This window comes from Muntiacus reevesi, chromosome X, assembly GCF_963930625.1.
Source record: "Muntiacus reevesi chromosome X, mMunRee1.1, whole genome shotgun sequence".
Classification (NCBI taxonomy): Eukaryota; Metazoa; Chordata; class Mammalia; order Artiodactyla; family Cervidae; genus Muntiacus; species Muntiacus reevesi.
Window position 1 is genome coordinate 117,393,237 of NC_089271.1, and position 22,528 is coordinate 117,415,764.

The following is a 22,528-nucleotide window of genomic DNA, read 5'->3' on the forward strand; positions in this document are numbered from 1 at the left end:
GTGGCTCAGATGGTAAAGAATCTGCCTGCAATGCAGGAGACCTGGGTTCAATCCCTGGGTTGGGAAGATCTCCTGGAGAAGGGAATGGCAATCCACTCCACTATTCTTGCTTGGAGAATCCCATGGACAGACTATGGGGTCGCAAAGAGTTGGACATGACCGAGCAACTAACACTTGAACTTTCTTTCACTCTGCTGGCAGAGTGACTTTGGACAAGTCCTTCAACCTTTCTGAGTCTTAAGTTTCTTGATCTATAAAACGAGAATGATAATATCTACCTCACAGGATTCTTGTGAAACTTTTATATAAGTTTATGCCTTTATATTTGGTACTGTGTCTATCAGCAAAAAAAATTAAAATAAAACAACTGGCAGCTGAAAAAGAAATCATAGCATTCCATCATTTATCACTGGTTACTCAAAAATCATTTCAGTGTATCAGAAGAATAATATTCAAATATTTTAATAGCTCTATTATCTCAGCTAAACGTCTATACTGGAAGATTTTTGATGTATTTAAAACTCTTTTTGCGATTCCTTAAAATAGTAGTATATTTGAAGTGTTTGAACTACCAGAAACTGCTGAAAGAGTTCTACACAATTATTATCACTTGACCCTTTTAACTCTCTGAGGTGGTTGCCAGTATCATCCCACCATACATACGGGAGACTGAGAAGTTAAAGAACCTGCCCAAGGTCACGCAGTTAGGAAGCACTGAGTCAAGCATTGAATCGAAGTTCTCCAGCTCCAGAACCCACACTTTTAGTCACTACATTATACTGTTTATCTTTTAAGAAACTACGTGTGATCTATTTTTAAAAAGGAGGCTTTTCCCTTCATATATTCTTTTGAAGGATCCCAAATTAGATCCCCACAGAAGCATACCATCAGTACTTGGCAACAAGAGATTTGAAGTTTAATGTTGGATTCTGTGGCCTCTTTGCTATATGACCTAGCTTAGATGCCTAACTTAGATTGTTTCCAAGGGCTAAATAACTTGTGTTTGAGTACATAAATAACTATCTAAACTGTCTCTTGGTGATGGATTGAAAGCACAGTATGACTCTTGGTATGGAGTGTTCTTTCCTTCTCCCTCAAGATACATACCTTTCCCTAAGAGGAAGTTTATCTATGAGCTTGCCTCAAGAAATGAGAAAAACAGCAAATAAACAACCTAACCTAAGAGAACCAGAAAAAGAACAAGATACATACCTTTCCAGTTAAAGTTGAGAGATCATCTCCACCAATTACTTTTATCTCGCCTGTTGACTGGTCGTTCTAATTTTAAAAACAAAGGCATAAAGATACATGTAGACCCTTCCATATATACACACACATTTCAAGTTACCAAATGGGAACTAGGAGACTTAAGAAGTTAGCTATCTCATGTCACAGCATTATGATACTCTAAGAATTATGTTTCTAGAAATGAATGACAAAAAATTGAGAAGTTCTAATTGGCCATTACTGATTTGATGCTTTGAAGAGTCCCAAAAATGGGGCACATGCATTCTCGAGTGGGCAGTATTATGGCAGCCTCCCATCTTCAGTCTCAGGAATTTCTGAACTATGAAAGAATTTATTAGCATGACAGGTGTCTGGTTCTGGCCCTGGACCATTCCCATGAGTCAATCAAACTGTAGAGTCTGGGCTATATCACACTCAACTCCAAAGATATCTCCCTCAAACATCTAGCTGAGGCCCAGGCCATCTTCAGCACAGTCTGGGAAATCAGGTCTGATCAGTAGTCCTTTAAAGCATACCTCTTAGGTTCCCAGTTTTCTGTTATCACAGAATCTAGTAGAAACCATTACAGGAGTTTCAAAAAGGAATGCTCCACACCCACTCTAGCTGGTGGTGATAATGATCGTAATTCAGCTGTGCTGGATTCAAGACAGAAAACTAGTGAAAGAACAGTGAATGAAAGAGCTTAGACTTGCCCTACCAGAGAGCAAACCATACCAAAGTTCTGCCAATTACAATGGTGCTGGACCAGCACAGTAATAGACAAAGAGATCAAGGAACAGAATGGAGCCCAGAAAGAGACCCAGAAATATATGAGGATTTAGTACATGATAAAGATGGTTATTTCAAGTCAATAAGAAAAAGATGAATTATTCAATAAATGGTGTTTCATCAACTAGCAATCCATTTGGGAAAAAAATAATGTATGATCCCTACCTCATAGCATACACAAAAATAAATTCCAGATGGATTACAATCAAAACATAAAAAATAAAGCCATAAGCAGACCAGAAGAAAGCACAGAATATTTTCACATTCTCAACAAAAATTGGAGACAACCAACATGTCTATTAACAGAATTATTTAAATTAAGTTCATCCACACAGTGTAATACTGTGCAGCTATTAAAAAGAATCTGACAATCTGTACATACTGTCATGAAAAACAGTTAATAAAACACCAAGTTGTAGAGCAATGTGCTGCCTATGAAGCCATTTCTGTTCAGCATTTTTAAAAAGCTTACAACTGCAATTACCTCTGAGCAGTGACAAGGGATAAGAAGACTTTCTACTTTTATATGTAGGAATACTTCAGAGATATTTTGGGTTTGGTTCCAGACTACCATGGTAACATGAATGTCGCAATAAAGTAAGTCACACACATTTTTTGGTTTCTCAATGGACATAAAAGTTATGTTTACACTGTACTGTAGTCTATGAAGTGTGAAACAGCATTATGTCTGAAAAACAATGTACATTCCTTAATTTAAAACTACTTTATTGCTAGAAAATGTTATCATTTATATGTGGAATCTTAAAAAATGGCACAAATGAACTTGTTTACAAAACAGAAATAGAATCAAAGATGTAGAAAACAACTTAGGGTTACCAGGGGTAAGGGGGGAGAGGGATACATGGGGAGATTAGGACTGACATATGCACGCTACTATAGATAAAATAGATAATAAGGACCTACTGTGTGTAGTGCAGGGAACTCCACTCAATACTCTATAATGGCCTCTATGTGAAAAGACAAAAAAAATGGAGATATGCCTATGTGGGGCTTCCCAGGTGGTGCTAGTGGTAAAGAACCCGCCTGGTAGACAAGATGCAGGTTCAGAAATTTGCCCCGGAGGGCGTGGCAACCCACTCCAGTATTCTTGCTTGGAGAATCCCATGGACAAGGGAACTTGGCGGGCTACAGTCCATAAGGTTGCAAAGAGTCAGACATGACTGAAGTGACTTAGCAGGCACGCATGCATATGCATGTATGTATAACTGACTCACTGCCGTACACCTGAAACCAATACAACATTGTAGATCAACTACATTCCAATAAAAATTTAATTAAAAAGAAAATAAAGTAGTGACAGCAAACACTGTGGAGGATGCAGAGAAACTGGACCATTTATACTTTATGTGAGTGTAGAATGGTACAGGCACTCTGGAAATCAGCAGTTTCTTTAAAAATAAAACATGAAACTATGGTACAACCTCCCCCAAAATATACATAAATAGAAATTCTAACCATCATCGGAGCCTTCAGTGAGTCTTAATCTTTTTGTAATGGTAACATCAAAGATCACTAATCACAGATCACCATAACAAATATAATAATAATGAAAACTTGAACTATTGTGTGAATTACCAAAATGTAATTCACAGATGCAAAGAGTGCAAAAGTGTTGCTGGAAAAATGGCATCAATAGACTTGCTTGACACAGAACTGCCAAAAACCTTCAATTTATTTTTAAAAATGCACTATAAAATGAAGCACAATAAAACAAGGTGTGCCTGAATGCTTCTATATACGTGTCCATATTTGATGGAATATTATTTTTGAAAAACACAAATGGGCCAACAGAACACAGTGATGCAAACTAATATAAGATACATAAGTATGACTTCCAATATCAAAAAACCCTTGCATATCACTTCTCATCCCCACCTCTTATTCTAACTAACTTAAAACCTAGAGTTTCAAACACATAATAGAAAACGAAGTGTAGAAAACCTGAAGCTTTCAACGAGCACAACAAACCAAGGTAAACAGCGACATCTTCTGTTGAAATTTGGTATTACACTCCAACTTCAATTGACCCTTTTGTACAGAGGAAAGATCTGAGAACTGAAAAGTATGGAAAGTATGAAATCATGGAAAAAAACCCTGTGATCTAAAGGCGATGGTAATAGGGAGACAGACAAGAGAACTCCAAGTATGCAAGACACTGCTGCTCTGGTAGATCTAAATCTCCATATTTGTGTTTGCCCCAAGGGTTTTCGCTTCTAAGGCTTCTTTGATGAAAACACAGACAACTTTTAAAATGCAGGCTAAAACAGAACATTCATTTAAGAAAAATGTTACAGTCCACTGGGCTAGAATACAGGTACATGTTCCCAAACCGCATACAAACGACAACCATGAATCCATTACCCCACCAGAGGATTTTCCCTCACTCCCTCCATTCCCGTCTAGGACAAGGTTCCCACTGTCTCCCTGCTGCATTTCATTACTGAGTGACTCTCAAGTACTTCATCCTTCTTGAGATGATGATGGTACTGGCATGGGACAGCCCAATCTGTCCTTAACTCAGAATGTCACTGTCCACTACATAAAATTCCCAGAGAAGTTCTTTGGGTTGACAGATACATACCCTTAGTGTCTGTGTTTCCATTTTATCAAACTTCCTTTCTTTTTAAAAAATATTATGTGGCTGCACCAGGTCTTAGCTGTGGCATGGAACTCTTAGTTGCAGCATGTCAGATTTAGTTCCCTGACCAGGGATCGAACCCAGGCCCCCTGCATTGGGAGTGCAGAGTCTTAGCCACTGGACCCCTAGGGAAATCCCTCAATTTTTAAAAAAATAAAATTTGTGGTTTCATGGGGCCAAATGTGACTACTTCCTTCATGTCCTATGAGTCAGGGTGCTTGTATAAAACCTAAGCTGCGCAACAAGGACTACATCAAAGTAAAAATCCACAGGCAAGGATGAGAAAGTACACTTTTGACCTTTCTGTTAGAGTTTCTTTATACCGTGGACAGTACATATCCCCATTCCTGCCAATTTAAACTGAACAAATTCTTTCCCCCATCAATGTCCAATGGTCTTAGTTCAATAAGCAGGAGAAAGGCATAAATCACTTCACTTGCTTTATATATATATAAATAGATTTACAGAAGATAAGCTTTAGACCACATCAAAGTGGTACTTTACATTTAAACTTCAACTGTTCTGGAGAAAAAAGCATACCTTAAAGCAATTGACTAAATACATACAGATTGAAAGCTACTGACCTCTTCTTACAAGAGACACTTTAAGAAACTACTCCAATACTTTCTGCATTTTTCTTTAACAAACTCACTCAAAAAGCCAGCTTCTTACAAATAACAAATCGCTGTAAGTAATTTGCGCCTTTCATGTATTAAACAGTTGGCCTAATCAAGCTACTAATCAAGTGACCTCCAAGATTAAAACTGAAACTTACAGCTTTATGAATCTTGATTATAATTGAGAAAAAATCCCATAACTGGCAAAATGAATTGTCTTTGCATGTAAAACTGATGAAGAAATAATAGGAAGCCCATATCAGAGGATCCAAGTCAGTTAAAAAGTTTTCCCAAGTAAGACTCTTCTGCACAGAATTAAAGGCTTGGGTTCAAATTAAAGGCCTGCATGATCTTGGGTAAGTCGCTTAATCCCTCTGCCCCTCATTGTTCTCAAATGTGTTGTTGCTGTTGTTTAGTCGTGTCCAACTCTTTTGCGACCCCATGGACTGTAGCCCGCCAGGTTCCTCTGTCCATGCGATTTCTCAGGCAAGAATACTGGGGTGGGTTGCCATTTCCTTCTCCACGGGATCTTCCTGACCCAGGGATCGAACTCGTATCTCCTGTGTTGGCAGGTGGATTCTTTCCCGCTGAGCCACCAGCGAAGCCCTCCCAAATGTACACTGAGATAATTCCTAACTCAAAAAAGTTTTCTGCAAGATTTAAAATCCTAAAAACAATTTCATTTTAAGGTGAGCCATTTAGTCTGAACACATCATAAATCAGGCTAATTTTTCCTTTGATTATGGCCCACACAAAATTTACTCATCTGACAACTTTCCCTCATGAGGCTTTGTTCTTTTTTTAAAAAAGTATTTATTTTTAATTAGAAGGTAATTGCTTTACAATGTTGTGTGGGTTTGTGCTGTACATCAACGTGAATCAGCCATAGGTATACATATGTCCCCTCCCACCTCCCAGCCCATCCACTTCTCTACGTTCTCACAGAGCACCTGATTTGAGCTCCCAGCATCACACAGCAAATTTCCACTGGCTATCTATTTTACATATGGTTATTTCTATGTTTCCATGCTACTCTCTCAATTCGTCCCACCCTCTCTCCTTCCCCCGCTGTGTCCACAAATCTGTTCTCTATGTCTGCGTCTCCATTGCTGCCCTACAAATAGGTTCATTAGTACCATTTTTCTATATTCCATATATGTGTTAATACATGATACTTGTTTTTCTCTTTCTGACCTACTTCATTCTGTATAACAAGGTCTAGATTTATCCATTTCACTAGAACTGATTTTATGTCTGACTAATATTCCATTGTATACATGTACCACAACTTCTTTATCCATTCATCTTGTCGGTGGATATCTAGGTTGCTTCCACGCCCTAGCTACTGTAAACGGTGCTGCAATGAACACTGGGGTACATGTGTCCTTTAAAATTGTGGTTTTCTCAGAGTATATGGGAGAAGACAATGGCACCCCACTCCAGTACTCTTGCCTGGAAAATCCCATGGATGGGAGAGCCTGCTAGGCTGTAGTCCATGGGGACGCGAAGAGTGGGACACGACTGAGCGACTTCACTTTCACTTTTCACTTTCATGCATTGGAGAAGGAAATGGCAGCCCACTCCAGTGTTCTTGCCTGGAGAATCCCAGGAACAGGGGAGCCTGGCGGGCTGCCGTCTGTGGGGTCGCACAGAGTTGGACACGACTGAAGTGACTTAGCAGCAGAGTACATGCTCTTAGAGAAGGAAATGGCAACCCACTCCAGTATTCATGCCTAGAAAATCTCATGGACATAGGAGCCTGGTGGGCTACAGATCAGGGGGTCGCAAAAGAGTCAGACACGACTTAGCAACTAAACAACAACAAGGTATATGCTCAGTAGTGAGATTGCTGGGTCATATGGTAGTTTTGGTACTAGTTTTTAAAGAAATCTCCATACTGTTCTCCACAGTGGCTGTCTCATTTTTTTTATTAAACTATTATAGTAAAAAATATACTACAAAATTGAACTCACAATAGAGAAAATACATTTGCACACTTACTGCTTTTTTAAAAATATCATAGATCTTTAGTGATAGAAAAGGTCACTGAATATATAACATTTTCTTTTTGAAGGATATAGATACACATCTTAATACCTCCTGAAATTGACACATGACAGTTGCCAGCAACTTACAGCTATAACTGACAGTGTCTTCTTTCTCAGCAGTACAAAAAGTAGTGGTAAATCTCAAAATCAAGGCTATCTTAGATTTAAACATGGTATCTGGAATCCCTAGGCAATTTCTCAACTAGGCAGTAAGCAAATAAAAATCTGAAAAGCTAGGCTAAAAGTATGTAAACTATAATATGTGTGTGTATACACAGAAAATTCTTCAAAATATTAAAATTAAAAGAGGTACTGGAATTTATTTCCTTTATAATTTTTTTATGGTTGTCTGTTCTTTTACAGGTTTTTTTTTAATCAGAAAAGTTTACTTTTCATTCTGAAGAAAAACTACATAGGGTGTCTTAACAGTGTTACGGCCGTTCATATATCTGGGAAAATTTAATAGCTCATGGAGCATTTCTTTAGGATAAGTACAGATCAGTTAATGTTTAATTCACTACTTCAAACTGGTGAAGATTACACTAACGTCATTGTTACCAATGCTACAAACAATTTTAAATGTCTATATTATGATTATATCAAATTGTTTTATAATATGCATATGCAAATATCTTCCACAACAAATTGATGAATTATTAAAGAGGGTAGAAATGCTACTTCAAATCAACGAAGTATATATGGTTTTCCTAATTTCTATTGTTTAGTAGTAAATCTACACAAAATGTCACATCAAATAGAATAGATAATTTTTTTCTCTATGGGAGAATTTACCTAAATGTTTGCTTTAATTATGTTCAAGATTTCAACACTTTTTATCAGTTGAGGAATTCAGCTTAACAATCCTCTAAGATCTAAACTAACAGGAAAAAACTAGCAATTCCTTGGTGGTCCAGTGGTCGGGACTCCACACTTCCACTGCGGGGGCACAAGTTCAGTCTCTGATCAGTGAACTAAAATCCTGCATGCTGTGTGGTGTAGCCAAAAAAACGGAATTAAAATGTCAATGTTCCTACTGCTTCAAATTGCTCTATGACTATAAATACACTTAAAAAGAAAATATTAAACTCCCTTCATTTTTTAATGAGCTTTCTTTTCAAAGAAAGAACATTCTGCACAAGTCTCCAGAGTAATGAAGTAGAAGTCATAAAGTAACAAAACTTTTTATGTGTATGTGTGTGGGCAGGAGGATTCTTAAGAAGATCAAAAAGAGAAGTCATGCCCTGGACTGTGAGCCTCTAAGCAACAACATATTAAAGTCAGTTATATTGACTAGAATTAAATCTTAGTGTAAATCAGCAAAACAACTTCTGTTAAGTAAAAATCCAAATTTTGCATTTAAGCAAGTCTTTAATTCAAGCAAGACTTCGACAAGTTAAAAGGAGTTTATAATTACAAAGTAATGTCGTGATATATAAGCACAAAGATTTTTAACAGGATAGGGAAACTGTCTATGATGATACTTAAATAGTTGTCCAATCACCGGCAGGACTGATAAAAATGGGGAAAGGTCAAACACTTGGGTCAAATAGATGATTAACGAAAAGAAAGGAGGCTGAAAGTTAAATGTAGATAAGTGGTCCTTATTTCCAAATGAAGGTGTAAACATAAGGCAAGTTTCTACAAAGATGCCCTACAATACTGATTTATGAAACAGAAAAAGATCAGACATTCATTCTAATCCTTGAAGAAGCTAGGGAAAAAAATCTATTATTTAAGGAAAATAGTAACTCTCAGGAATTACAACGCCAACATGCAACCAGATAAAAGGCAACAGTATGAAGTAATAAAAGTCAAACATACAGAGGATGAGATTCACATGAAAAGATGACATGGACTTTGGTTCACCCCACAAACATCAATAATGCTTACTTTGTCAATATTCTGAAGCATTTGAGACTGTGTGACACAAACAGAGCGACTGACTCAAAGGTGGTCTCTCCAATGTGCTAATGCTCGCACTCCAACACGCTTTCTAAGGGACAACTGCTAACCCTCCGTATTACTTACAACTAACTCCAAATGCCTAGGGCTCCCTTGCAAGTCAATCTAGCGCCAGAGAGGATGTCTGCCACCAGTAAATAGAGGATCCCCTAAGTCCCAGGAGCAATTCCTCAAGGGGGTTTTAAAACTCCAGAAAACCGAAACTAAGCCAAAAAAACTTTAAAATATAGGCTTTGGGGGAGAATGGACACATGTATATATATGGCTGAGTCCCTTCACTGTTCAGCTGAAACTACCACAACATTGTTAAGGGGCTATACCCTAATACAAAATAAAAGGTCAAAAGTTTGAAAAAACTAACAAATACTGGCAACTGTTTAAGGCAACTAGTTTGAAAAAAACAATATTCACTTGGATACAAAGTACTAGGGAATATATTAGAAAAGCTCAGTAACCATGTAAAATGAACATGTAAGTATAGTTTGAAGAGCTTCAAAACATACAGGAAAACCTACAGCTGCCATGGGTTTTTTTGGTTTTGTTTTTTATTTCAGCAAAACATAATGCTTCACAATAAATTCATGTAGAATCTTAGAATCCATGTAGTTTTGTTTTTATTTATTAATATAGATCAATTTTGATTCTTCTATAAAATTTATAAACAAGAGGAGTTTATGCATAATCAGTTAAAGCTGATACATATAGGATACATACAATAAAAATGCCATGTTTATTTTAAACATATATGAAATATACTTACACAGTAGCTCTTCAGTCTGATAAAATCTACAGTCATAGGAATGGATTTGTCACTATTTCTGTTCAGTGCTTTGATGTAATCCAACAGGTCGGCAAAGAACTTATAGCCCCCCTTGAGCACGCAGAGGGCCACGATGTGATGGCCACCCATCTCCTTCATTACATCTCGAGCCAGTCGTTCGGTCCTACAGAAATTAAAATCAATCATTTAATAGAAATTAAATTATGTTATTAAAAAAAACACATTTAAACTTTATGGGAATTCCCCGGCAGTCCAGTGGTTAGGACTCCATGCTTTCACTGATGAGGGTCTGGATTTGATCCCTGGTAAGGGAATTTAGATCCTGCCAGCCGAGGGAAGTGGACAAACATTTAAAAAAAAAAAGGACGTTGAAGTCAGTAAACCTGTGGCTGATTCATGTTGATGTATGGCAGAAACCAACACAATATTGTAAAGCAATTATCCTTCAATTAAAGATAAATAAGTTCAAAAAAATATGAATAAATAAATAAAATGAATGCATTACAAATGTAAAAAAAAAAGGATTAAGCTTCCACAAAACACATTCTCTACCCCCATGAAGTCTATCTGTGTTCATAAAGCGAAGGTAAAAAATTCAAAAACCTTCAAAATCCACGTGTACTATAACATCTATCATAAAAATTTTTTAAAAGCAAATTAAAATAAGATACAATTTTCACCTATCAAATTGGCAAATTCTGATAATATTAGAAGAAATGGTGAGGAAAACAGCACTCTCATATACCATTGGGAGTATAAGTTAATGTAACTTTCTGGAGGATACTTTGATAGTATCAAAACATTCAATAAACACCTTCCCCTTGGCCCAAAATTTCCCCATGGATAAAGTTAACTGCCCAAATATCTGTAAAAGGATGTTCCCTTCTAGTATGATCTGTAAAAGCAAAATAATGGAGACATCGTGCATTCACCAATAAGGAACTGGTTATATCAATTATGGTACAGCCAGAAAGTGGAATGCCATGCAACCATTAAATATATTTTAAAGGTTGCAGTAGCTCCAGATGTACTAATGTGAAAAAATGTCCAATAAATTGTAGAGCTATACAACAGCAATACTCATGTGTTAAAATATATGGTATACATACATAGGCAGTGAGTAGGGAAGAAATGTGTACAGGAGACTGAGAGAACTTTACTCTTCATGTTTAAGCATCTAGAGTTACAATATTTTAGAATATAGTTATGATAATGATATTATAATCTTAGAATAAAAAAGAACAGCCAGACACACAAAACAAGCATTCAAATAAAGTGAAGTTTTTCACTGCAATTCATTTAAAAGAAAATTTTCAAGCTAGTGTGCATAATAATCAAAATATGACCTTGCCTTCCCATGATTGAGCCCCAGTCCATTACCCTGTTCAGGGTTGAGAAACCAGACTTTGTGATTAAAGTTCATTCTTCCAGTTTCCCTTCAATATTTACTTTATTCTACTCCATACAGATTCCCGGTAATACTGGGTTATTTGTAAGTTCTCCTCCCCTCCCTTTTTTGTCAAGAGGGCTTCTAAAACAGAAAGCATCAATTATGTGAAAAGCTGGCCTAGTTTATGTTCAAATATCAACTACTTAAAACAGTTGCTGACACTAGAAATTAATGTAAGAAAAGACAAAATTCCAACTTGAGATCATACTAACCTGTCCATAATTAGTCCATGAGGAATAAACACCCTCTCCAAATCCTCAGCATAATGATTGGGTATACAAAATAAATCTAGGTCATAACCTGGTTCATCATCGCTAATCTGAAAAAGAAATACAGCTGTGTTAATGAGAGCATTTCAGGATACAAACATTTGATTGGATTTAGATGTTTAAAAACCTTAGCCTATCACAGAAATTTAGATATTTTGAGATATCTTGTGTGTGCTAAGTCGCTTCAGTTGTTTCCAACTCTGTGACTCTACGGACTGTGGCCAAGAACTTTCTGTAACTTCATAGGTATAATGAATTGTAGTTTAGAGGAAATCAACCACATGTTTCAGAGATGAACAGTTAAGATTACAGAAGTAGAATGACATGAAAATTTCTTTAGTTCAGCAGAGAAGAAAAACTTTAAATAGCTAAGACAAATATGACAAAATCTTGATAATATTATAAACATGGGTTATAAGTATATGGAGATCAAATATACTTTTAATATGCTCTCCACTTTTGCATGCTTGAAAATTTAGTAAAAAATGTTTAATACACTATTGTCTAACAAGTTAAAATATCACAGTGAACAAGAAAAATTGATGTTCCCTAACTCAAATCAAAATAGTCTCATCTCACAGTAGGGAAAAAAAAACCCACCAAAGAAGCTAAGTGATTCCTTAAAAACCCACGCTTGTATAAGTCTGAGATTGTTATAATCAACTCATGAGGAGCCTTCATACTAGACACTCTAAGATTGCTTGAGTAGGACCACATATTGGTCATCTTGGTATGTCCAGTTCCTGGAAAATAAAATATTAATAACACTGAGGACGTGGTACCTGTGGTGGTAAAATATACTATGACTACAGCTTTCTAAATTTTATATATGAACCTATACACACAGAGGACTTCCCAGGTGGTGCTAGTAGTAAAGAACCTGTCTGTCAACGCAGGAGATGTAAGAGACACAGGTTCGATCCCTGGGTCAGGAAGATCCCCTAGAGGAGGAAATGGCAATCCATTCCAGTATTCTTGCCTGGAGAATCCCATGGACATAGGAGCCTGGTGGGCTATAGTCCATAGGGTCACACAGAATCAGACACAACTGAAGTGATTTAGCATGCATACACACAGAAAAACTATAATAAAAACCACAAAAACCTTTATCTTGGGGAGTGGAGCTATAGTGATTTTATTTAGCTGTATATTTCAAATTGTCTTTGATGAGTATATATTGCTTTTTAAAAATTCAAGTCCTTATTAATTAGTTGTGGTAGTATGTCTTTTCATATATAATATGAAAAGCATAGTGAAATTTTCTAAGATATATTAAAACCAAATCTATAAACAAAAAAACATAATAGAAATAAAAGGAAGACAAGAAAAAAAAGAAAGAAAGGTTGGTATGCAATATACCAAACAATGGTCAACTGTAAGAACTGGGGACCTGCCACTTTCTGCACATTAATCTTGACTTGGGTTTTCATTGTCAATTTCACTTTAAAACAAAAATTATAGTTTTTTTTATAATTTCTATTCAGCATTATATTTAAAACTTCTTCAGCACCTAGCCAGTTAGCTCAATTGTTTAGAGTGGTGCTAATACAGCTTATTCCAAAGACACCAGCCAGAATTATAATATTTTGTTTCACATTTTATTCAAGACAGAATATCTTCCAAATCACATTCAAGAAGCTGATGACATGAGCTTTGGCAATTGGCAAGAAATATTGGTCAAACCATAATTAAATCTTGCCAAGTCAGTTATTACCTATTGAGCATCTCCTAGCTCCAGTCAGCACTGTGTTAGGTGCTTAAGGACAAGTGGCTTGGTTTTCAATAAATTTTAAAAATATGTATTTTAAGATGCATTTATTATCCACAGAACTGATCATTATATTTTAAGAAACTTGAAGTTCATGTCGTCTTTCCTTCAGTCCCCAGAGCTGAGTTTTCCAGACTTTGGTGGCGTTTCCAGTGCTGGCATACTGGTAGTAGTTGCAGCCACCTCCGTCTGGAGCTGTGGCCAGGAGGCTGGCGGGCGTTTGGGCAGGTGGATCAGGACATGTCCACCGGCAAGGTCCAGCAGCATGCAGCGCACAGGCACTCGCTGGGCATGCAGTCTGAAGTCAATATTGGTTTGTTTTAAAAACAAATATGTATTACTTTCATACGCAGGGAGGAAAATCCTATTTTGGGTATGGGAGAAAGATTATGCCAGATCCTCTAGGGTGAAGTACGAATGTATCCACTCAGCATTCACATCAGGCTTATTTCAGAAGACATGACTACAAAAAGAATGGGAATGAGACACCTGTGACACCTACAGGAGTATTTTAAGTGAGTGTTATTTGTATAAAGCTTCATAACAAGCAAGGTATTGCTTTTCTAAATTTTATAAACTGAAACCTAATGAAAGTTTTGGGAAAAGGAGAGGCAGACCTTGCTAGATCCTATGAGAGGATAAACATTCATGTCAGGCTTGTCAGACTAGATCTGCTATTACCTGACAAGAATGAAAATGTATCATTTCAGAGTGCTTTAAAATCAAGATCCGGAGCACCAAAATGGCTTCCCTTCCTCCCAGTTACTCACTGCTCTGTCACAAGCATAAGCCAGGACCCACCCAGGACTCTTAAACATGCAGCACTTTCACAGAAGACTACTGCTTCTGTGAAAATGGCTCAGTATTTGGCTATGGGTTTTGCATGCATCCTAAGAACTTCAAGAATCTTGTTTGTCTCCATCAAAGCTGATGTGAATTCTGCCCAGAGTTCATCCCAGACACACAGTCTAACACAGACAGACCAGCAGGGATATACCCCCAAACAGGAATTCTCTCTGTCAACATGCCGAATTCATTTCCAACTCAGGGAATTCCCTGGCAGTCCAGTGGTTAGGACTCCATGCTTTCACTGCTGAGTGCCCGGATTCGATCCCTGGTCAAGGAACTAAGATCCCTCCAGCTGCATGGCATGGCCGAAAAATGAAATTCTTAAAAAAATTTTTTCCAAGTCAAAAGGTTTTATTTTCAATCAGTACTATTCGATTTATATATCACATTCAGTGTAAAAGGATTGATTTGTTATTTGAAGCATTAAAAAAATACATCAATATAACTCTTTCCAAAAGGCAAAAACAAGAATTCATAAAATGTGCATCACTTGAGGTACTTTAGACATAAATTCACAACTTTGTTATAATTCACTATAAATACATGGGGTATATTTATGAGGGTCCTAATTTGAAATACATATGATTTTGTCAGAACTGGGCAGACTACATGAGGGTATTATACTAATATGTGTACTTGTGTATGTTGTGAATAAAGTTAAACAAGGAGAAATTCATTTTAATAACAAGGCACCAACATCAATTTTTCTCAATTTTACACTTAACAAAAAAAATCCAAGTTTTAAAAATGTATATTTAATGATCAAATATGAATAGCAATTTTTAAAGTGGTGAGGATCTTACTCAGAACCTGTAATTCTTATTACCAATACTCAAATATTTACTGAGTACATACTATGTTGCACATACTAGAGATGATTAGATAAATTTGACACCACTACCCTCAAAGGGCTTATAGTGTAGTAGAAGACATGACATATAAAGGAATAACCATAAGACAGTGTTAAATTACTTTAAAAATAAAGATGTATTATGGGAGCTTAAGAGGGTACTGAAACTCACTCATTAGCCTTGCTTCCACCTAGATCACTAATAAGAAGAATTAACATAAAATATAATTCAATAAACAGAAATTTGCTTTTATCATCCCAAACACCAAAGTTTCATATTAAACAGGCCCAATAATCTCCATCCTTAGAAGAGCTAGACAGACATATACTTGGCGGCCTTTAATTTTATTAGCCCTTAATTGTTTCATCTGATGTGGGTTATTCAGTTAATGTTGTTGTTGCTCAGTTGGGTCTGACTCTTTGCCACCCCATGGACTGTAGCCCACCAGGCTCCTCTGTCCATGGGATTCTCCAGGCAAGAAGTGGGTTGCCATTTCCTCCTCCAGGAGATCTTTCCAACCCAGGAATTGAACCAGTGTCTCCTGCGTCTCCTGCATTGGCAGGTGGATTTTTTACCACTGAGCTACCTGGGAATCTCAATATTAATTGGTTAATATCTGATATGAATTAACCCCATCTAATATGGATTAGTTAACAATCCAGTGGGTACTTTGATAGGAAGGGATCATAATATATTTAATTACATAAAAATGCATTCAGCATCCACCTTAGCACTATGCCACAGATTTTGCAGGAGGATACAAGGATGATTATAAATTTAGAGACTTCAAAGAGTTTATTATCTAATGGGAAAGACACACATTGAAGCTTATAATCTGTACCATATCTAATTCCACAAGCCCACAAATTTGTGATTATCAAAAGTGCTTATACACACTAAAGATAAATGGAACCCAAGGTCACCTAGCACCAATGACTCCCTCCTAAAGAAATATTAAGCTTAAAGTATACGATAAAGTATTATATTCTATTGCCTAAATTGCAAACGGAGTAAATTAGACTGGCATGTCTCTGGCACCGAACTAGCACAGCCTTCTAAATCAACTAGGTGACAGAAATGCCCAACTTTGTATATGAGTATAAATTACATGTTATTATTTGTAGCTTGGTGTTGTGTCTAAGGACAGTGGTGACTACCAACACTTTCTAAAAGAACTGTATCAGTCTACTGTAACAAAAAATCATAGACTGGGTGGCTTAAACAACAGTAACTTATTTCTCACTGTTCTGGAGGCTGTGAAGTCGGAGACCAAGGTGTCAGCAAAGTAGGTTCCATTATGAGGCCTCTTCTCCTGGCTTGTAGGCAGCTATCTTCTCCTAGCTATGTGTGTGTTGGGAGGGGCGGGGCTGGGAACTCTGGCGTCTTTCTTCAAAGGCCAAGGCCCCACCCTCACAACCTTATCTAATCCTAATTACCTTCCCAAGGCCCCATCTCCAAATACCACAGCTTGGGGGTTGAGGGGCGGGGCTAAAATGTCAACATGTGAACTTAAAATGGCTCAAGCTCACAAAGAAGCTTCTGGATGGCTTTGGGAAGGGCCCAACCCCAAAATATTTAGGGGAGAGCTCTGGAGGGGTTGGAAGTGGTAAACAAATGAAAAAGTGGTTTCTCTGAAGATACACCTTTCCTACTATGAGTCCCAGTTCAGCCAGAAATGGCCAAAAGATAGGTTATTAATAGCTCTGAGATACTTACCATTTACTCAGTTCAGAAATCTGACTGCATCTCCTCAGAGTTTTAGAAGGTAGCTTTCAAATTCTAACTTATCTATAATAAACTTGTTAATGGTAAAATCTACAAGGCACTTTTATTAATATGAAAGATTACTGAAAGATGTTAACATTACTATGTATCTTTTGTTGAGTACCAAAGTCAATCTTTTGCTATCATAAATTATCAAGATTATTTTATTTTCCAGTAAAACTGGAGCCACAAATTCTTAACAATTATATGTGTCACATCTATAATAATGGTTTTCATAAATGAGAAATGTTGTGGTTTGTACATGTCTAATTACAAAGATATATTATCTAAAATTACAGTAAGCAAGGAAATTAACTAGAACTAAGATAACACATACAACATCAATTCATCATCTGTGAGTTGGATGGCTTAGGTCTATTTGTGATCAAAAAATGACAATATTTATGGGTCTAAACAAGACTAAATGGAAGTGAGGAAGTGAGTTTTAAAATGTGAATTAAAAGGTGTACAGTAATAGATAAAATACATTTTATTTTATTCTTAGTAACCAACAATACGGGCTTCCCAGGTGGCGATGGTGGTAAAGAACCTGCCTGCCTTGTTAGGCAGGAGACGTAAGAGACAAGAGATCAATCTCTGAGTCAGGAAAATCTCCTGAAGGAGGAAATGGCTACCCATTCCAGTACTCTTGCCTGGAGAATCCCATGAACAGAGGAGCCTGGCGGACTATAGTCCACAGGGTCACAAAGAGTTGGACATGACTGAAGCAACTTGGCACACACGCACCAACAATAATTCCAAGCTTCTAGAATGGGCAGAAATGACCAGGTGGCATATTTTTACCTTTTATATTCAGACACTTCAAAACTCTCAAAAAACATCAAAGCAGATATGTCATACCCTTGGGATAGTTTGTGATAACTCAGGGTATTTTATGACCAAAATTATGAACTATTGATGCATTTATTCCTAAATGTGAAAATAATTTAAGCTAGTAGTATGTTCATTTTCCAATTTTATATCAGACTTACAAATAAATTACATATATCACTTGCTTGCCCTCCCTTCTAATAGGTAAAGAATTAAAAGCCTTACAAGAATCAAAGGCTTACAAGAATTAAAATCAGCATTCTATTCAACTCAGGGATAAATTATTACCTGCTTCTATGTAAGCAGGCCCATAACTACTATCTGTATGTACAAGGACATGCATTTAGCCAACATTATCATCTTTCCTTTCCAGTGTGCACAGTAGAATAATAGGCATGTTAACTCTGGGCAAAATATATGCCTACCAATTATCAGAAGCACAGTGCTGAAGATAGTAGTTCACAGCAATTTACAATGTCTGTTTGAATTCTTATTTGTAGCAAATTTTTCTAAATATTAGAAATCTGGCAGCCACTGGCAGGAAAATAACAATCTAGTCTCAATATTGATATTAACAATGGTGGCTGACAATTTTACAGCATATAAATCTTACAGATGTACATAATATACAATTACAGAGGAAGAAGAGGACACTAGCACATCTTCATCTTTAGCATCTCTTCACACTGGGGGTAAAAAATGACATGGCCTAATTACTGCCTAGTGAACTACAGAAAGCTAAAAGAACTCCAAGACCCTTCTTCTCTGCTGATCTGGTTGATCCTTTTGTCTTTTTCCCACCTCTTGCCTATGGACTTTCTGTGATACCTAGATATAAAAAATGGACAGAAAAAGTTAAGATGAATCTATAGGATGCACGTCGCATTAATTAATCAATTTGTAGAATGAAACCGCCAAATTCAACTACTCCATTTCTCAGTGGTCACCAAGGATAATTTTGGTCTACACTGTCAGCGTAAACCCTGTTGATAAAATGATAGTGTTGTGCACCCCAAAAAAGCACTATTTTATCAATTCTGTGAAAATCTGGCAGGGTAAGATTTAAGCCCAGGTAATAGGGATTACATTTCTAGCACTACCATACTGAAATGTAGAAGATATTTTATCCACATAATGTATTTCTGATGCTTCATAATAACCTGCAAAAATTCAGCTTGTTCTTTGTTCAAGTGTGTCCAAGTTTACCCTGGTAGTTTACAGACATAGTTAGAAGTAGCATGGGTCTTATCAGGCAGATCTAGGGGTCAATTTCATCTGATTGATACTGGGTAAGTTATTTCATCCATCTATGCCTCCAAGGTCATACTAGTATTTATCTACCTCCCTCAATCTCCCTTGGAATATCTATTATTATCTTAATAATATTTTAGGGCATTTATGGAGAAGGCAATGGCACCCCACTCCAGTACGCTTGCCTGGAAAATCCCATGGATGGAGGAGCCTGGTAGGCTGCGGTCCATGGGGTCACTAAGAGTCAGACACGACTGAGCGACTTCACTTTCACTTTTCACTTTCACACATTAGAGAAGGAAATGGCAACCCACTCCAGTGTGCCTGGAGAATCCCAGGGACAGAGGAGCCTGGTGGGCTGCCGTATATGGGGTCACACAGAGTCGGACATGACTGAAGTGACTTAGCAATAGCAGGGCATTTATATTAGATAATGTTGTAAAATATTTACCTCAATGCCTAAAACATAGTATGTACTAAATAAACACCTACTACTGTCACTTTGAACTTAAAAGTGGAGAGGTTAAGAGCAGACTCTGGGGCCAGATAGCTTAGATTCAAATTCTAGTTTGCTGGGTCATCTTGGGAAAGTTACTTAACCTCTCTGAGTCAGGTAAACTTTTTAAATAAACATCAAACCAATTAATATGTATAAAGGGCTTAGTAACCAGCACATAGTAAGCACTATTTAAGTGTTTGTTATTGCTGACATGTAGACAATTTCTGGGAAGGAAATAAAAAAGGGAACAGGAATTTGCAAACCAAAAACACAACGAATATCTTGATGTTCAAACAAAACTAAAAGCCAGTTATAGCAAAAATAATTCACTGTATGCTGGGGCAAGCATTGGACCCCAAAACCTAAAACCAATGAACCTCCTCAGCAACGGAATAAAAATAGTTGAGTAGGTACTATTAGCATTATATTTAAGCCCATGGGCGCTTGATAGAGACCTAGGTTTGAGTCTGAGCTCCTCTCAATAACTTCAAAGATTTAGAGCCCAACAGAACTCAAGAATTCCTCATCTGTAAAATGATAACCATGCTTCTGTTAGAGGGTTGTTTTGAGGACTAAATAGGGATAGGTAGGTAAGGACAATGATAGATAGGATCCCAGGGCAGACTCCATTAAGAGAGCTGCTCTTTGGCCTAATATGAAATAGAATCCTTTCTTTTTTAGGGCTCAATGGTTTATTTAATTTACTCATCAAACAGAAAATCATTGAGAATTTCTTACGTGTCAGGCACTGTGATTCCTGCCTTTGTGGGAGAGACAATCAACAGGTAATAAGGTAACTGTTAAAATAATAATAATAGTAATAATGCAGGCTAAGGCATTTAACTATTGAGAGAGGGTTGGCTCTTTTAGCAAGCATGATCGGAAGGGGAAAGCAATGGGAGGGAGCAGCTTGGCTTCTTGGAGAAACAAGAACCAATGAGGTTGGAGACAGGATACCAGAAACGGATTATGGTACCAGTGTCCTTGAAGGTAAGGACCAGATTCGCATTTTTGTGTCCCCTGAGACATCAAAGAGCAACGGATTGGGATTCAAGCATATCTGATTACGAGGCCTGGCTTACCTCTGGGCTGTGGGAAAATTACCTAATATCAGTTAACTATTTTCTACGCGTGTAGGCATGGTTACCGCTGCCAAGGCTGCCGCGAGGATGCAATGAGGCAATGCGCATTCCCACAAATATTCATCATAGTGTTTGCAGAACTAAGTGAAAATACCAGTCCCCGCATGCCTCCCGTGTGGTCGCTTCCGTGCCCCGGGGTCCTCTCCGGAGCTGCCCTGAGGACTCCCACACTCCAAACCGAAAGAGAAGAGCCTCTCCTAAGCAAGCCCCCACCCTCACCGCGCCAGATCATTCCCGAACTGGCCCACGGCCCCTCCCCACAGCACGCTCGCCAGCGGCACATGTCAACCCAAACGCCATTTCCACCCTCTCCTCCCACACGCAGCCCTCCTTCCCGGGGCTCTCCGGAGGCGGCCACCCCGACCTCGTCGTTCCGTCACCCCAGCGCCCCGGCGTGACACGCGGCCGAACCCAGGAAGATGCGGCCGCCCCCCTTCCCGCGACCCCGGGCCCCCCGGACCCAAGCCCGCACTGCGGCCCCGCGGCTCGGGGGGCCGGCGGCCGCCGCCACGGGCCTGGCGGACCAGGCTGCTCACCACCACGCTGGGACTGCGGGCCGCCATAACGGAGCCGGCTGGTGCGCGGGCTGCAGGCAGTCTGGGGAGGAGGAAGCCGGCGGCGGGGCCGAGGAGGAGGCGGAGGCGCGGCGGTAGGCGGTGCCGCGCGGGAAAGCCAAGAGGTCTGCAGGAGCGCTCTCCGCCGCCGCTCCAAGCTCCGGCGCAACAGGCCCCGCCCCGCCCCGCCCCTCTCCGCCCCGCCCCGCCCCGCTCCGCTCCGCCCCGCCCCGCCCCGGGCCGCCCGCGCGCTCCCAGCGCGCCTCCGTGGGCGCCTGCGGCTTTCCACCCTCCGCTGGTGGCCGTGGGAATTTTCTTGCCGAGGAAGCGGAGAGTCGTCCGCGCGCTGTCTTTTTTTTTCCCTCAGTCTCTGTCCACACGGCCCCCAAATTCCCAGACCTGCCGCCGCCCTCCTTTCCTCCCAGTGGCCCGAAATCGGGCGCCGACTCTTCAGGTTTCTGTCACCACGTGGTTCCTCTCGCCCAGCGTCCCCTCTCCAAGACCTTGGACTGCATTGCGGCTTCCATTTTCCTGACTCGTGGCCCAATTCGAACCAAAATCTTTAACTGGGTGTAAGAGTTGAGACCTAGAACCGTGGAGTCAGCCCGAACAGGGTACAAATCCGAAGGGAAACCTTAACTGTTCTTTGACTTTATGCCAATCAGACTCACTGAGCCACTCATTTGCGTCTCAGTAAAATGAGTATTAACGAGGATCGTTGAGAAATAATGATATGTACGCAGACGGTGTCCTATGAGCACACACTGTATTTATATGTATGTGTGTGTATATATATATATATGTAATATATGTGTATGATACAACACTGAGGACGGTGCATGATCAGTAAATGAGAACTATCACATTCTCTGATCTTTATTCTTTGCCACCACAATTCCCGATATGAATCTGGGGGGAGAAAACCTTCCCCTACACTCCAATAGGTCGAGCACGCCAATAACAGTTGTTCATTTCTGCTGTGCTCATCTTTGTAGCTCCAGCACCCACACAGCGCCTAACACATAGTTGGTGGCCTCTATTAAGGCCACTGACAGGTACGTGGTGGGAGGAGATTTGTGAAACTGGGCAAGTCATTTAACTCGGAGCCTCAGCCTCTTTCTCTAAAAAGTAGTGCAGTTACGAACTTTTTGTACCTATCTTTCGGTGATCATGAGTGTATTTCCATTGGGTATAGACTTTGACTTCATATCAGCACA

At 38.8% G+C, this 22,528-nt stretch overlaps 1 protein-coding gene across 2 annotated transcripts in view; it reads right to left on the bottom strand.

The window, feature by feature from the left end:
• The window catches only part of HPRT1 (hypoxanthine phosphoribosyltransferase 1), a 31,594-nt gene extending 10,132 nt beyond the window's left edge, over positions 1-21,462 (bottom strand). Inside the window, exons 1-5 of one of the 2 annotated variants that reach the window (XM_065915750.1) lie at positions 21,294-21,462; positions 12,403-12,545; positions 11,746-11,852; positions 10,063-10,246; positions 1,213-1,278 (exon numbers count right to left, since the gene is read on the bottom strand). In XM_065915750.1, coding sequence (XP_065771822.1) covers positions 1,213-1,278; positions 10,063-10,246; positions 11,746-11,852; positions 12,403-12,528 — 483 coding nt within the window. In that variant the 5' untranslated portion in view covers positions 12,529-12,545; positions 21,294-21,462. The remainder of the gene's footprint in view (positions 1-1,212; positions 1,279-10,062; positions 10,247-11,745; positions 11,853-12,402; positions 12,546-21,293) is intronic. The other variant, XM_065915751.1, reaches the window with a different exon arrangement.
• Positions 21,463-22,528: the final 1,066 nt, after the last annotated feature.